Source organism: Rhodnius prolixus, unplaced genomic scaffold (assembly GCF_049639745.1).
Source record: "Rhodnius prolixus isolate KJV_2025 unplaced genomic scaffold, Rpr scaffold_8, whole genome shotgun sequence".
In the NCBI taxonomy this organism is placed as follows: Eukaryota; Metazoa; Arthropoda; class Insecta; order Hemiptera; family Reduviidae; genus Rhodnius; species Rhodnius prolixus.
In genome coordinates this window covers 25,886,380-25,903,031 of record NW_027411593.1, presented here as the reverse complement: position 1 = coordinate 25,903,031, position 16,652 = coordinate 25,886,380, and the positions used below count along the sequence as shown (strand labels likewise).

Sequence of the window (16,652 nt, the reverse complement as noted above, 5' to 3'; positions counted from 1 at the left end):
CAGAAGCTCATCTTCATGTTCTTTATTCTACCAAAAAAAAAAGTGAACAAACTATAGTACTCCCTAATTATACTACCAAATTATGTTTTCTTATAACAGTTCTGTCATTAACTTGGACAGTTCTTAATCTTTCTTTTCGGTTTGACTTTAACTGCAACTGTTAAGAATTATTGATCTAAAAAAAAATGAATTATTGTTTAAATTGTTGATGTTTTAGACTTCCTCGTTCGATTAGCAACGATGCGAAATGAACTGAGCAGTTCAATACAGAAAACTATAAACTTTTATCGAATAAATCTTTTTATAAGTAATCTTTCTTGCATAAAATTTGACAACATGATGAGGTTTTACTCTGTACTAAACTCAGATTGGTTGAATAAAAAATAAGTTAAATCTGCTTCCTTTATTTTTTTGTATCTTTTCTCGAATACAGTTACAAGAATTTGCATTAAACTTGTCGCCATCTTAACTTTTATTATTATGAACTATTAATTTAATTTGGTAGATTGTTACGGAAAAAAATAACTTGAGGTTAAGTTGTAACTTTAAATATACTTCTTCATTCCATTGAGTTGTAGTTACGTGAAGTGTTGTGTAGGTAGTCGTATTCATCTTCTGTGTATCAGACATTCAAGAGGATGGAACCGTGTCCTTGAAAATTCTGTATTAATAGCTAATTGGTAAAATAAAATTGTAATAATTCAGTAAGGATAACACTCATAGTTCGCTCAAGATTTGTTTATAATACAGTCTGGCTGAAATTGTTTACTGAAAGCAAAAAGAACTCTATTAGAGAGTGTGTACTTCACTGAAGATATAATGCGATATTAGGTCTGCCGAACCCTCTGAAAGAGGTATTCCACCCCTTATTGTATTCTTACCATCGCATATGCTACCTATACAGTGGTTTCTTCAATTTACCACATGCACATTGGTAACATCTGGGGGGAAAAATAATTTTTTTTTTTTGTAGCTGTAAGAATTGGATATTGAAACTACTTCGTTTTTCTCTTTTTTCTTTCTAATGTTTTGCTGAGAAATAGAAGGAACTGAAGTCCTGCAGATTTTGAAGTCTGAGTTGTACCCGTAAATATCCGACTTTAGACTCTCTGAGTCCGGAAAAGATTTTTAATTTTATTTGGCCTATAAACGATACAAACATTCCATTTTATTGTATCATTTGGGTTATTAATTCTTCAGGGGATTTGTTTGATTTGAATTATGAACATTTTAAATATATTATACATGTGATCTGTGTTAGGGTTTGGAGCTGAAGATTTATTTCACTTCATAGCTGTTTGCCCGCCACTGAGTGGGATAAGGCAAAAGTGTTTTTAATAATGTGTACCTAACTGACATTAGTTTGCTTTAAATAAATCTTAAGCAAACAGGACAGAAGATACACCAACCTTATAATAATGTAAAAATATTATATTGGCAATAAGCCCTGAAGATGACCTTGTCCCAAGGTCGAAAGCACGGCGAAAATAAAATAAAAATTAGTGAAATTGGCATTATTTTTTCAACCAATTGGATTAATTCTGTGGCTTAGTGCAAGAAGTACCAATGTCAGATTTTGGCAAAAATGAGTTAAAGTCTGTTTTGATATATAAACCATCAGAATTTTTCTTGTAAGAAGTGTCAAAGTCAAATTCAAAGTAGTAACTGAGATATTGAAAGTTACTAGTGCCAATGTCAAAATTTAGCATCAATATCTTTTTTTGTCAGAACAACCAAATAGGACATAGACTCGTAATCCTAAAGTAATATTTGAGATAAAAGTACCAATGTCAACATTGGCACTTATTGAATTAAATTTTTTTCCGTCTAATCTATATTGGCTGCACTGCAATGATATGTTTTACCGCTTTTTTATTCTGTTTCCCGCCTACCAAAGCTGATTTCCGTAACCTCAAGCGCTTCATCAGTTTAGTGCTCCAAAATTTCGCTTGCAAGTTTGGAATTTTAACTTTCATTTAATTTTTTTTTAGTAGTGGTTATTATTATTAGTGATATGTATTCAAGAAGCAAGAAGATTTTATCGCTATGCCAAGAAAGGAATGAAATAAGTATGCTTCTTTTTCTTATACCATTTTACTGAATTAATTTACTTGTAACTTTTTTGTTTTTAATCTTTTATTGAAATTACTTGTAACTTATTTAGAAATTTCGCTTTATTAATTTTTCTAATTAATAAATCTTAACTATTTGTAGTTTTTGCCAAAAGTATTTTTTTTTTTTTAATTTAAACAGGACACGAAAGAGCTATATTGCCTTCAACTTCGATTAAAGAAAAAGAATGTATACCACATCAAAGTGATATTTCATCAGATTCTGATATATATATGAAAAAATAATAAGGAAAAACAAATATCGGTGCTCACAAAAAAGCAAAGAACTGGGAAAGGAGAGAAAGCAAAAAAATTATGTAGCGGAAAGAAAAAGCAGAAAGAAGAAGAAATTACTCGAAAACGGAGGCGCGATAGTTCACAATGGGAAAGAAATGTTCGAATGTCAGCAAAAATTCAAGGTTTGGAATACACATCTACTGCAGGCGAAACTGTTCCTGCCTAAGCGTTGAAACCACCCTGCTCTTGTAGGCGCAATTGTTCTATGAAGATTATTGAAGAACAAAGAAATAAAATTTTTCAAGAATTTTACAAATTATCGGGCAATTCACAGAATCAATTTATTGCCCAGAGAATTGAAGAAGTAGATAAAGTGGTGCAAAGGATTTGGAAGCCTGGCAAATCAAAAAGTCGTCGAAATTTTACGAAGAAGTATTTCTTATCTGACAATAATGGGAACAGAATCCAAATATGCCAATTGATGTTCTGTTAAATAATGATTATATCCTTCGCAAAATTAACACTTCCGGACAAAGTGTGGAGTGGGCGAAAGTAAAATAGATTAAATATAAAGCTGATTCACCGGGTAAAATGTTTTACAAGAATACCTTTAAAAAAGAAGAACCCTTCCACGTTCTACAATTAAGCAGGACACCCCGAAGCAAACCATTTCCATCCAAATCTTCCATCACACAATTACCCCTATTAATAAGTTTCCCATTCTTTTGCCTCGGAAAAAAGTTTCAGATCTGAAATTTTTATCAACATTTCTGAGCGACACTAGCAAGACATTTTATCAGTCGTTAGCTAATAGCGAAGAAACTGAAGATATTTTACCTGGTGAAAGAAGTGACGGAAGAATTTAAATAAAATGATCATTTAAATGTAACAATAACATCGTTTTATGTTTGTACAAATAATAAAAAATCAATTCATGCTCGTATATAAAAAAAAAAGTTTGCTTCATAGTCTATGTCTAAAAAATAAAAAATAAAAATTTCTAGTAAAGGTGCCAATGTCAGGAGAATTTCCATTATTATCCAACATTTTCCGACAAAACACTGTCAATAGTTTGCATTCGAAATTATTTCATTAGGTACATAATTAGGAGTGACTAGGATTTTTGTACTATTTGTTATATACAAGTGAATACTAACGTCTATTTTCAACTCCAAATTTCTCAAAACCAGAAATATTGACTTTGGCACTTCTTGCACTAAGCCACAGAATTAATCAGTCACCAACAACGATGAATCATAATTTATTTAATGCATTTTAATTAATTTTTTTAAGTAAAAAAATATTTACTACAAATTTTAGTAAGTTATTTCAAAATTTACTGCCAATTTGTTAGGTGTACACCTCAGCTAATTAATGTAGATACTATGGTGGGATATTATCGAGATAAAACTCATCTGATTGGTTGGAATCATTGAAATGGAGCAAATTGATTGGTTGTTAGATTTATGAATGAAATCATCGCTGTAAAACGCATCTGATTGGTTGATGATATCATTGATAAATAGATTTAGTTTTTTTTTAAAGTGAAATTATCAAAAATACTTGAATAATTCTCAAAAATCAAAGAATCTACTATTTTCTGGGCCTAAAATCAATCAAATGCTACCATTGAAAATAAAATAAAAAGTCATTGACCAGTTAAAGGCGTTTAGTCACGGATCTATACGTACACAACTGGAGGTCTTCAACTATAAAAGTCAATCGTCACACTTCGTAGGAGGTTCTTCAGACGGCCACCCGTGAGATTATTTATTTTTGATATTATTGGTTTAATTAAACAGAATTCTTATAAAATAAGAAAATAATTGATATTTCTATTTCTCCTAATTTTACGGCAAATTGATTGTAAAGATTTATTGCCGTAATGCTGAGATAAATGAAGTAAAGAACATCGTCTTAAAACTTAAAAGCTGCCGGCGCTTGCTGTACTCAAGCTGGTGCTGTTCGCGTTTTTGAATGTTTGACTATGTAAACAGGGGTTTTTGCTAGACTGCGATCTTTAATTAGATCTATTGTGCTCCTCGAGTGTCAGGTGTAACCCTGCATTTCTAGCCGATTAAACAACTCAACCAGAGTCAAAGATGTTCTAGGAGCAGGAGTGGAAGCCAGGAATTATGGATAACCGCTCCCCAGAAGCCAACTCAAGCCTCCCTTCGTTATTCTCCCAAAATACTCTGAAGAAAGCTCACGTCAAGAGAATTTTTGGTATAGGTAAGTTTTGAAAACTCTATTGAAAGCTCTCTAGGAAGAGTAAAAGGATCCTCAATCTCAGCATGCTTCACTAGATTTCTAAAGATGGCTTCCCTAAATCAGTATGGAACAAAACTTTCCAGGGACGTTTTGAGAACAGAGATAATGAGGTACACTGGACTTTGATGTCCTGTTCATCCCTTCCCAGAATTACAAAATTGGCCTCATATTAAAGGTTTAAGAGTGTTTTAAGAAGGATATATATATATATATCCCTTTAGCTCCGCTAATTCCTCTAATTATCTAGCTAAATCCCTGGGATTGGCTAGTCGGTGAATTAAAATGGTCACTTTCTGGCGCAGACCTTTCTTTCAATTCTCCAGGAAGGACTAAAACCATCTGGTTTCAGCGTTACCCAGACTCAATGGAGCACCTCTTGTTAGATATGTGATTCTGCAAATTAGGATGACCACGCCCTTTTTAAAAAAAGGCTTTAACACTCTTTCCCCTGCTAGCAACTAAACTAAATATCAAATTGACATTTTCGTGAAAAGCAATATTTCCTTTTAAACACTCAAAAATTAAACATCTGTACGATTGCCAATACGAGGTGCGGCTATTAAATAACGAGACTGATGCTGCTACAGAAGAACTATGCATGCGCCAAATCTTAACGACCGACAGCTGTGCAGCGTAAAGCCTTCTCTTTCGATTGCAGCGTCTCACGTGTTTGTAGAGAAATCTGTCTGGCCGGAACCGTTGTTTGTGTAAGAGGTGTTAGTTTCGTTTTGCCGAAAACATGATACTACACATGTAGTAGAGCAGGGGTGGCCAACACGTCGACCGCGGTCGACCGGTCGACCGCGAAGGTTTTTAAAGTAGCCCGCGAAGCTAAAGTTGAACAACTTGCTTTCACCTAAATTAATGTATGAAAACCTTAATTCGATTATTTATTCTTACAATAATAGCCTGTCTGTGCAATGTACCCATACTGTTTGTATTTATCCCGATGAACAATGCTAATGAATGTTAACTTTTTAAATTAATTGTAGTTGCATTGCATAAGCATATAAATGGCAATGGCAAAAAATGGCGCAAAATCATGTGCCGGACAGTAAAGTGATAGCTCCTGACTTCAATCCACTTGTTACTCTTTGTTTGTCCACTTGTATTTACTTTCAATTTTATTTTATTTTTTTTATTTGTTCATACAGCGAATAGAAGCAGGTATGTTAGTTATTAATTATTATTAAGTAATTAATTAATGTCATTAATATTTAACCCCATTATTTTAGAATGAATAAACCAAGTACAGACCAGAAAAAAATAAAAACTTATCATTATCACGGTGAATGGGAAGAAGATTATTTCTTTACTATGATGAAGGATAAATGTGTGTGTTTTATTTGCAATGCAACAGTAGCTTTGCCTAAGAAAGCAAACGTTGAAAGACATTTTCTAACAGTTCACAAAAATTATGAAGAAGATTATCCACGCGGTACTGCATTAAGAAAGGCCAAAATACAACAACTGAAGGCACAATTAACTGCGCAACAAAATAGTTTTTTCAAATGCAACACGAACTCGAAGACTGCTACGATTGCCTCATTCAAAGTAACTGATACTTTAATTAAACATAATAAACCGTTTCATGATGGGGAAGTATGGAAGGAGGCTTTTATTAAAGCTGGTGAAGTGTTGTTCCAAAATTTTAAAAATAAATCGGAAATAATGGCATCCATCAAAAATATGTCGTTATCGCGAAATACAGTTATGCGTAGAACAGAAGGAATTAGCCAAAATCTTGAAGATATTTTACATGAAAACATTAATAAATGCATTGTGTTATCACTACAGTTTGACGAATCTACTGACTATATCGGCACTGCACAATTATGTATTTTTATTCGAATGGTTTTCGATGATATGTCGGCCACAGAAGAATTATTAACTATTATTCCAATGCATGAACGCACAAGAGGTCAGGATATCTTCGATTTATTTAAAAATTATGTTGCCCGTACAAATTTTCCAATTTGCAAGTTGGCATCAATAACCACAGATGGGGCTCCGGCAATGATCGGGAATAAAAGTGGCTTCGTTGCTCTGTGTAAACGTGATGATGACATTCCAAATTTTATGGATTATCATTGTATTATACATACTCAAGTGCTATGTTCAAAAGTACTGAAATTTGATCATGTTATGGATGTTGCATTTAAAATAGTAAATTCCATAAGATCTAAAAGTTTGTCACGACGTCAGTTCCGCGCTTTGCTGAAAGAATGCGGCGATGAACACAGTGAACTGTTACTACATACTGACGTAAGATGGTTAAGCCGTGCTACATTTTTAACGAGATTTAGAGAACTTCTGCCACAAATATGCTCATATTTACAAACTAAAGGCGATTCATATCCACTATTAAATGATGAAGAATGGCTTCTTGATCTTGCTTTTTTCTGCGATGTTACTGAAAAATTACACCAATTAAATCTGCAACTACAGGGTAAAGGTAAAACAATAATAGATATGATAAGCATTTTGAAGTCATTTAAAGAGAAACTAAATATGCTTGCAATGCAATTAAAACGTCGTGATTTAAAACATTATCAAAATCTGGCTGATGAGTCTAAAAATAAAAAGAATCTTACTTATAACAAATATGGCGATATTATTGCACTGCTTCTAAAAGAATTTGAAAGAAGATTTCTAACATTAAGTGAACTCGAAGATATTGCCTTTTTTTTGTCTTGCCCATTTAATGACAACATCGATGTTGAAAATGTAGCTCAGAAACTAAACAACTTTCTCGGTACTACGAATTTAGCAGGCTTAGAAGAAGAAATAATAAATATTAAATGCGACATAAATCTTAAGTCACTGGTTTCAGATTGTAATTTTTGGAAACTGATAAATAAAGATAAATATCCAAATATTTGGACAATTGTTGCACGTTTTAATGCCTTCTTTGGATCAACTTATTTATGTGAATCCGCATTTTCATTTATGAATGCGATCAAAACAAAACATCGATCGCAATTAACAAATCAACATTTGGAATCATGTTTGAGAATTGCCTTAAGTTCATATGAGCCAAATTTTGAAAAACTTGCGGCACTTATGCAATGTCGGGTTTCGTCCAATTGAACATTGTTATTCGTTTGCTTATTTACAATGTACCTACTTTTTTTTTAAGTTAATAAGTATTTCATCTCAAAAAATAAAATTGTTTTCTTTATTTGTCATAATATTTTTTAAATTGAAATTCTTGTTAATTACCCGTATTTATTAAAATATCAATGAAAAATTTGAAAAATCCTAAAATAGTTTGCCCATATTTAAAGTCGCCCGTAGACTAAATTTTTCAGAATAAGTAGCCCCCAAGAGATAAAAGTTTGGCCACACCTGTAGTAGAGCAACGAATTGTCGTGAAATTTCACTTGATACTTGGTAAAACCGCTACTGAAACTTATCTTTTATTAAAAGAAGTTTATGGTGATGAATCTTTATCATGTGCGCGAGTTTTTGAGTGGTTCAAGCGTTTCCAAGATGGCCGAGAAGACGTCGGAGATGATGACCGCCTGGGTCGTCCTTCCACGTCCAAAACGGTTGAAAATATCGATTATAATTAATCTACATTACTACCGTGAGATGCTTGCTCAACTCCGTGAAAGAGCACCCAATTTGTGGAAGAACAAGTTATGGGCTCTCCATCAAGACAACGCGCCGGCTCACACTGCATTGTCTGTCAAGACGTTTCTAGCGAAGTACAACATCCCAGTTTTAGGCCATCCGCCTTATTCGCTTGACCTGGCCCCATGTGATTTTTATCTGTTTCCCAAAGTCAAATCTGCATTAAAAGGAACACTATTTCAGTCCGTTGAAGCTGTGAAAGAAAAAGCGGCACGCGTCGTGCAGAAGCTCACAGAAGAAGATTTCCAGCACTGTTTCGAACAATGGTAAATTCACATTAGAAGATGAGGCGTCCATCTATACAGCGGAGCTAATTGCTATTTTAACGGCTTTAAAATATATTTATTCGTTGTCGGAGAAAAAATATACCATTATTAGTGACAGCCAGAGTGCGTTGTGTAAATTATCACATATACACAACCAGTCTGCAGGAATGAATCACATTATCGCAGAGATTGTAGAAACTATTGCCATTTTTAAAGAGAAGGGAGTCTGCATTAATTTTTTTGTGGGTAAGGGGTCATTGTGGTATAAAAGAGAATGAAATTGTTGATACACTTGCAAAGGAAGCCACCAATAGTGGGGAAATGGCTAATTATAAATTACCACACACCGATATCAAGGGTATAATTGCAAAAGCAGCACTACAAAAATGGCAGACAGATTACAATAATGGCGATAAAGGTAGATTCTATAAAACTATGGCAGATCAGTTACCTAGACAACCATGGTTTAAGGGAACTGTCACTAATAAATGGGTTGTTACGACAATAAGCAGGCTGAGAGCGAACCACGCGGTGTGCGGATCGTATCTACACAGGATCAACAAAAGGTCTCTCTCTCCTCTTTGCGTAGATTGCAATGAGGAGGAGGATTTCAAACATGTAATAATGATATGTCCACGTTATGTGGTAGAAAGGAAACGAATGTTTGACGATATATACAGGTATTTAGATGCCCATTTCGCTACGAAGACATTATATTCTCCACCAACATTTATGTGCTTAAGTCGATAGCAGAGCTAGCAATGAAATATGAATGTATTTAAAAGCTATAGCCGAATTAGAATGAATGGAAGAAAATGCTTAGAGAAGGATTACGTGATTTTAATTTTGGTTAAGCTATAAGGATGGCAGGAGCACAGAGTGCTGCTCCATGCATTAGCAGTAGTTTATGTAAATAGTTGTATATAGTAGAGGGATGAATGTGTGAAGCGAACGTATTTATAAGTAAGAATGGAGAGTGAGTGATATTCTAGTGATAAGCACCTAGACGATGCTGGCTGTATGGCGGAAGCCAATGCCAAAAAAATGTAACAAAAAAAAAAAAAAATTCACATGGAGCGTTGTAGGGATAGGGGAGGGGTGTATATTGAAGGTGATAATAACTAAATATGTATAAATTTAAAATAAAATGTTTTACAGCAATAGTCTCGTTATTTAATAGCCACACCTCGTACCTCGTGTTATTTGGTAAATGTGTTAATAGCAATTATTAAACACATTATAATTGGTTAAAGCGATCGTTTTGTTAGCATTTTATTGCTGCCACAAGAGTAAAAGCTTGAACAAAGGAGGCTGCCAACTATTTTGGAGAGAAGACGATTACAGAGATAGTTGGTGGGGATAATGTAAACAGTCTAACTGGCCTTCAGTTTAATGTATTGGCGAGGGTGTTGACTGAGCGTTTTTCCTTAATTTCGGTTGTGATTTATTCATTTAGAGCCAATGATAATTTGTTTTTCTTTTAAACTATTGTTATTTAAATTTTAACAAGGTTCAGAATTACTTTTGTTTAAAAGTCAATCTCAGGAATTGATCTTAAGTTAGATATGATTAAAACTTCTGGTCTGTACACTCAATTCACGTACTCTATAACCTCTAAGTTTGTTTCAGGCAGTTCAGCCAATTCCACCTACTAACGGGGTATCTTTACGTGACATTGTCCACTTAGAGTGTTAAGAAGTTGAAGTCTAAAACGCAATGATAATCGCACAAGTTGGTGGAAATTCCGACTCACCTTCTAAGTGACTGCAATGCCACTAACCAAGAAGGGATTCAGATACCTGGTTAATTACTAAGTGCTGCTAGAGGACAAACCCTCCTTAGAATGCACTCAGATACTGCGATTTATCCGAGACTGGGCTACAGAGATTCTCCTAGCACCAAAAAAACGTGGCACAATATATCTTACTGTTCGCCGAGCTCAGTCAGTCCCTCTGCTTCCGCCTAATAGACAGCCAAACAAAACTGCGTCTGTGAACAGAATGGCTTTTTGAGTAATTCTCACAGTAGTAAAAGTAAATAAAGTAATGCCTATTTTTTCAGGCGGTCTTTACGACCAATTACCAATTAGGTGTCGTGGATGGAGGCGACTAGCAAAACACACTTTACTGTAAATTTCTTTTATTAACCTTTAAATAAAATCCAAGGCCTATGACTGGGAATCGAACCCATTACCACAACACATATTAGCTTTACAGGTCTCACCTCTAACAGCTCGACTACCGTGGCGCCTTAATTCTCACAGTCTGTAATGGATTTCATCTTGAAATATTGAGTTCAAATTCATTATTTCTCAAGGATTATAGAATTTGGTAAGCTCGCGGGGAAGCTATTGATGATACATATTTTTCAACATCAAATTATTACCACGATATCATTATCAATTATTGATATCAACTGTCTTATTAGTCCCAATTCTAAGCTTATGGAAAAGTCTATTACACTTTGCAGTAAATTTACTGTTTAATTGTTTAGAGTTCTCGCCAGATTAGTAGTAGTTGTTTCTTTGCAATACCTCTGATTCAGCTCAAACTCTGTACGAATCATTTTTAATGGCACGTTATCACGCTAAAATAAAACTTGTGTATTTAAGCAGCGTATATAATAACAATGGGAATAAAATAATTAAAAATTTAAATTAGAACGTCTGTTTTCAGAGACCATAAAAATTAAGTTTAATATGGTAGCAGCAGTTAGAATATTGTTCAATTATAACTAACCGATTGCATTTTATTATCATTGTAAATCACTTTGTACATTTTATTGCCTTCTGTTTGTTATTTAAATCATTAATTTACTGTGTTATCGTTTTATTCAAAATGTTTGAACGAGGTAATTTTATTTATGCAATTATTTACACAAATTAGGTAGATATACAAATTTACGTCAAACAGTTTTGTGTTAAAGAACATTATATAAATTTAAATTCTAAATCAATGATGCAATATATTTAGTTACATTTCTAAGAGCGACAAAATATTTCAAGCAAGTTTTATTAAAATTAAATTTGGGTTTACGTGGGTTACTTAGGACTCATCAGAGGATCTACAGCTCGTCTCGAACTCTGGCCTCCATTAAAATCTCCCTTTTGTTCTTGCCAATTTCTACCCAGGTTTCCACTCTAAGTTTGACCATTTTGCCTTTGGGAGTCCAAATTCTCTTGCTCTCCAATTTCTCGATCAATTACTTGCAATTTCCATTCTTTAAGCATAGCCTAAAAAAAAAGGCAAAACCGTTGAAATTTTACACATTTAGCAGCACTCATTTTGCTGTAGAGTTCATTAAGCTCTTAATTGTGCCCAATTCTCCATTAGTTCTTTTTTCTCGTAAAAGGGCCTCAAAAAATTCATCGTTGTCGCTCTCAAATATGTTTTAACTAATGTTCCTTTATCTTGTTTTCTCTTCAGCTTTCCGACACGTAGAATAGAATAGATTAAATTAGGGCGGCCTCAAGGCCTACGCCACTGCGACCCCTTTGGATCTATTGTGGCTCCCCGACTTTAGAGCTCGCCCTCCAGATCCGTCCGTTTAATCAGACTCTTAATTCTGGAAAGTGACTCCTGGGTAAAGCTCTCCGGCCTTGGTTTTTCCTCCCCGTGAAGTAACATTCTTAGCCATACAAGCCTCTCACACTGACACAAAACGTGCAGTGCCGTTTCCTCTTCTTCCTGGCAGAACCTACAAAGGCTATCGTCCTGCCAGGCCCATGCGATGCATGTGTTTTCTGAGCCTGCAATGGCCAGTTAATAAGCCTACAATTATCCTTATAGCCCCACGGCCTTGAACGGATTAACTCTGCAGTCAGCCTCGGCTTCTGCAAGCCTCGGCAAGCCACCACTTCTGAGACCTACTCTGCACCCACAAATTAATAGCCGCAGCCTTAATACACTTCGAAACCCCAAAACAGGGCTCCGGGGCAACGAAATGTCCCACAGAGTTCCGACACGTGAGCTTAGGTCATTTGTAAAGCGTCAATTCCTGCTGATGAGAGCCTTGAAAGCCTAATCAGCCAATAATAACGCCTTTTAGTTGTCAGAATGGTCTTTTTAATTCTTTTAAGAAATCAGTAACTGGGAGTCCATCAACGATCATAGAAGAGCAAAGCTGTCCAAACTTTCCAAATCTTAATCATGATCCTTTACCTCGAGATTAGGTTCCTTTGTGCACCAATTTTCCAGTTCATGGCGACATAATCAGCTAAAAATGATTGTTTTCATCGCCTCTTATTTAGCAACACCTGAAATTAAGGTTTTGTTTTACATATATCAGCTATTAATTTATATTCAATTTAAACCCGATAATTATTATGATTATTCCTTTAAGTTTTGTTTACATCCCTAAGTACTGATAAAATATAAGTAAACATTTATAAAGTTAGCAAATTTGAACCTATTTGCTGATCGTGTTGCCTGAAGGATCATGTTTTAACGTTTTATTGGATTGCCCGTACTGAAGATTCTTGCAGGATAACTTATCTGTCAGACTGTGGTTTGTCCTAGCAATAACTCAAACAATAAGTTTGATTTTTGGTTTGTTTTGTTTTAATGGTCTTGCACTTTATAATTGACATTTATAATCATCTCAGTTAATAAACTTTAGTTTTATCGTTTTAAATTTTTATTACAATTGATGAATAACTAAATATACAGTGACTCCCATTAATATTGGGACAGTACATACAGAAGTTCAAAATTGACGAAAATTAAAAGTGGCACCCATTTATTCAAATTTTTATAAATTCATTTCATTTTATAATTACTATTAATTAAATAAAAACTATTTAAATAATTACATAAAAATGTTTTGGTAGATTAAAAAATATATATATTATAATAAGTGCAAATTCTACCTCTCATAAATATTGGGACACTATTATAATTTATAGTTTGTCCAAGGTTTTGCCCGAATATTTATACAATTTGTAAATATTTACCTTAAGCATATATTCAATATGAAATTAATAATTAAATTAGTTTATATAAATCAAGCCAGGTGTAACATGTCGCGCAAAAATACAAATACAACGATTGAACAAAGAAATATTATAATTTCTTTGCACAAAGACAATAAAAAGTGTTAGAGAGACAGAAAAACTGATCGGACCTAAAACATCTACTGCGTGGAACATCATTCAGCGTTACCAAAAAGAAAAAAGAATTGTTTCAACCCCACAAAAAGGCCGTCCTCAACTGCTCTCTGAGAGAGAGCAGCAGAGAGCAGCGTTATATATTAAAAGAATTAAAAAAGATCACCGACTTAGTGCTCCAAAACTTCAATGTGAAATTTTTGACATGTTTAGAAAGCAAAAAAGGGGCAGAAACTGTTCGGAGAGTGCTAAGAAAACTCGACTATCATGGTAGAATAGCCTGGAAGAATCCTTTTGTCAGTAAGATAAATCGTGTTAAGAGAGTGAAATTTGCCAAAAAATGTTTTAATGGAAATAGTGACTTTTGGAATGATATACTCTAGCGATGAATCAAAATTTAATGTTTTCCAGTCAGATGGATGGGTTATGGGCTGGAGGAAAGCGAATGCTGAGCTCGAAAAGAAGAATTTACAGCCAACATTAAAGGGTTTTAAAGCTGCACCTCCGGGTGGAGGTGGGTCAGTTATGGTTTGGGGCTGGATGTCCGCATCAGGATTTGGAGAATTAGTGTTTATTGATGGAATGTCGGACAAAATAGTTTATAGTAATATATTAAAAAATAATTTGGAAAAAGTGCCAAAAAATTGGGTATTTTAGGGTCTTTTAAATTCTACCAAGATAACGACCCCAAACCTACGGCTTGGGTGATACGTCAGTGACTGTTATATAATTGCCGAAAAGTTTTCCAAACCTCTCCGCAGTCACCAGATCCTAATCCCATTGAACAATTATGGCAATATTTAGCTAGTGCTTTAAGCAAACGAGTAATATCTAACAAAACTGAATTAAAACGATGTTTCCTGGAAGAATGGGAAAAAAACACCACCTGAATTAACCAAAAACTTGTTTCACCTATGCCTGATCGTTTGAGGGCTATTGTAAGTCAAAAAGCAATTATTAAATTATTACCAACCAAATATTAAATAGTAGGAGATTTTAAATATTGAACATTTAAACTCTAGCACTTCTGGTGTCCCAATATTTTTGAGAGCCTTATTTCACACTTTTTCAAAAAGTGCTACCTAACAGTTTGGAATTTCATCGATTTATACTTATATATAATTTCTACAGATGTTGCTAATGTAATTTAAAAAAAAAAAAAATCCAAACTTTTGTATGTTGTTTTCATTTTTCTTTTAAATCATTTTGTAATAGGTGTCCCAATATTAATGGGAGTCACTGTACATATTGAATTTAAATTTTTCTACTTCAATTTACTTTTGCAGTTGAATAAGGAGAAAATTAGAAAAAGAGAAGTAAATGTTGTGTATGTTTCAATGGTGATAAGTGAGAAGTTAGTTATCTGTTGTGAGGCACGTGTTAGATTAGAGTGATCACGTGATCAAGGCAGTTACATTCGGCTCTATTGAGCATTCACTGTCGGTTGCCTGTATTTCTGCAGTTATAGTTTTTGTGCTTAGCAAGATAAATGTTAACAGTTTTCTTCTTTTTATTCAATAATTTAAAGAAATTAATTTTTTTTGTATATTTGGTGTGAAACAGTAATGATTTTATGTTTTAAAAATACAATACTAGTTTTACTTTAAAAAAAAGCTGAAGCTTAAACTACGAAATTTGTCCAGAAAAATGGCACTTCCGCCTCTAACAATTTTTGTCAAATTTAGAATTTTACTTAAATATTTAATTATAATTACATTATGCAGATATTGAGGCTTCAGATGGTACTTTAAGCACTAAATTCTTGGCATATTCTTGGGTAAAGTTTTACAAATAAAATTTATAGTTCTACTTGTGCGCAAGAAAGAGATTTAAGCAATAGATATCGTTAATGCCGTTGTAACTTAAATTAAAAAGAAAAAGCTTCATGGTGGACACTGATTTGACTTATCAAATTAGAACTTACTTCAATTTACCTGTTTCTTAGTTATGTAACTCACATACAGACCCGTTTAAAAAAACAAAAACAACTCGTGTAAAAACGGTTATTTCAATTGCAAACTCTTTTTATAGAAAATCCTGCACGATCACAGTACCTTCTCATTTTAGTAGAGTAAGAGTTAGTTGAAAGTGTCATAATTTGTATGCAAATGATCTGGTTGAAATTGTGTAGACTTTGATCAGGTTAAATGTGATAAGCGTTGCGAACTGCTGTTTCTATCTGTACGTAGCAAAACTTGTGACTATAGTTCTGCGCTTTGCTATCTAATTTAGCTTCCAAACCATCTGGAATTAATTTCTATACTACTATTAATCTAAATTATACAAATCAGCAAAGTCTGATCAAAAAATTATCCAATTAAAAATCTGATGTTAAAAGCGCTACACCATTAAATTACTCGTATTTCGTGCAATTTGAAGTTTAATAATTACGTTTTTATGACGTCAACTCAAGGTATTTTAAGGAAAAATGTTTTCTTTAAAATTTCCTTATTCAAGATCTCATACAAAAAAAAAAACTGATTAGCTTTTCCAATGTGACCTCGGTAATTTATTTCTAATATAAAAATGTGTATTTAATTTGCTAGTGGATTTGTTTAGCTTGAAAAATTTGTTTTTCATATTTACTATGGCTTTTTTAAATTAATAAAATAATAGAAAATATAATTGGAACCATTTATTAGAAGTTCATTGCCTTTTAAAAAAAGTAAAGACGTCAACAATAAAAGAAAAATACCTCCTCAGCAAATGTAAAACAAAATTAACAAACACGAGGGAAATGAATTCCAATTTTCTTTTAGACGTAGTAAAGAGGTTGAACAGCGATTGGGTTGAATTCTCAAAAAAGAGTTTAATGATAATGAAGTGGTTAAAATAGTCCCCATAGTATTTCTGACCTGTGACCAACTTCCGTCCAACTGAGATTTATTGATTCAATTTTTTTGGTAGCGTTAGAAACGCAGTATAAGTCAAATTTTAACAACACTTAACTGATGATTCATCCTGTGATAATGGATGATCTTTCGAAACTGGTCAAAAAATAGAATTAAAAAAAAAAGATTCGTGCTA

General features: G+C 33.5%; 2 protein-coding genes across 2 annotated transcripts in view; both read left to right on the top strand.

Moving 5' to 3' along the window:
• LOC141451047 (uncharacterized) overlaps positions 1 to 16,652 on the top strand; it is an 86,205-nt gene that overhangs the window by 19,053 nt on the left and 50,500 nt on the right. The window lies entirely within an intron of this gene.
• LOC141451526 (general transcription factor II-I repeat domain-containing protein 2-like) lies at positions 5,940 to 7,709 on the top strand. Its single transcript, XM_074122964.1, has one exon. It carries the CDS (start codon positions 5,940 to 5,942, stop codon positions 7,707 to 7,709), a length of 1,770 nt encoding a protein of 589 aa, XP_073979065.1.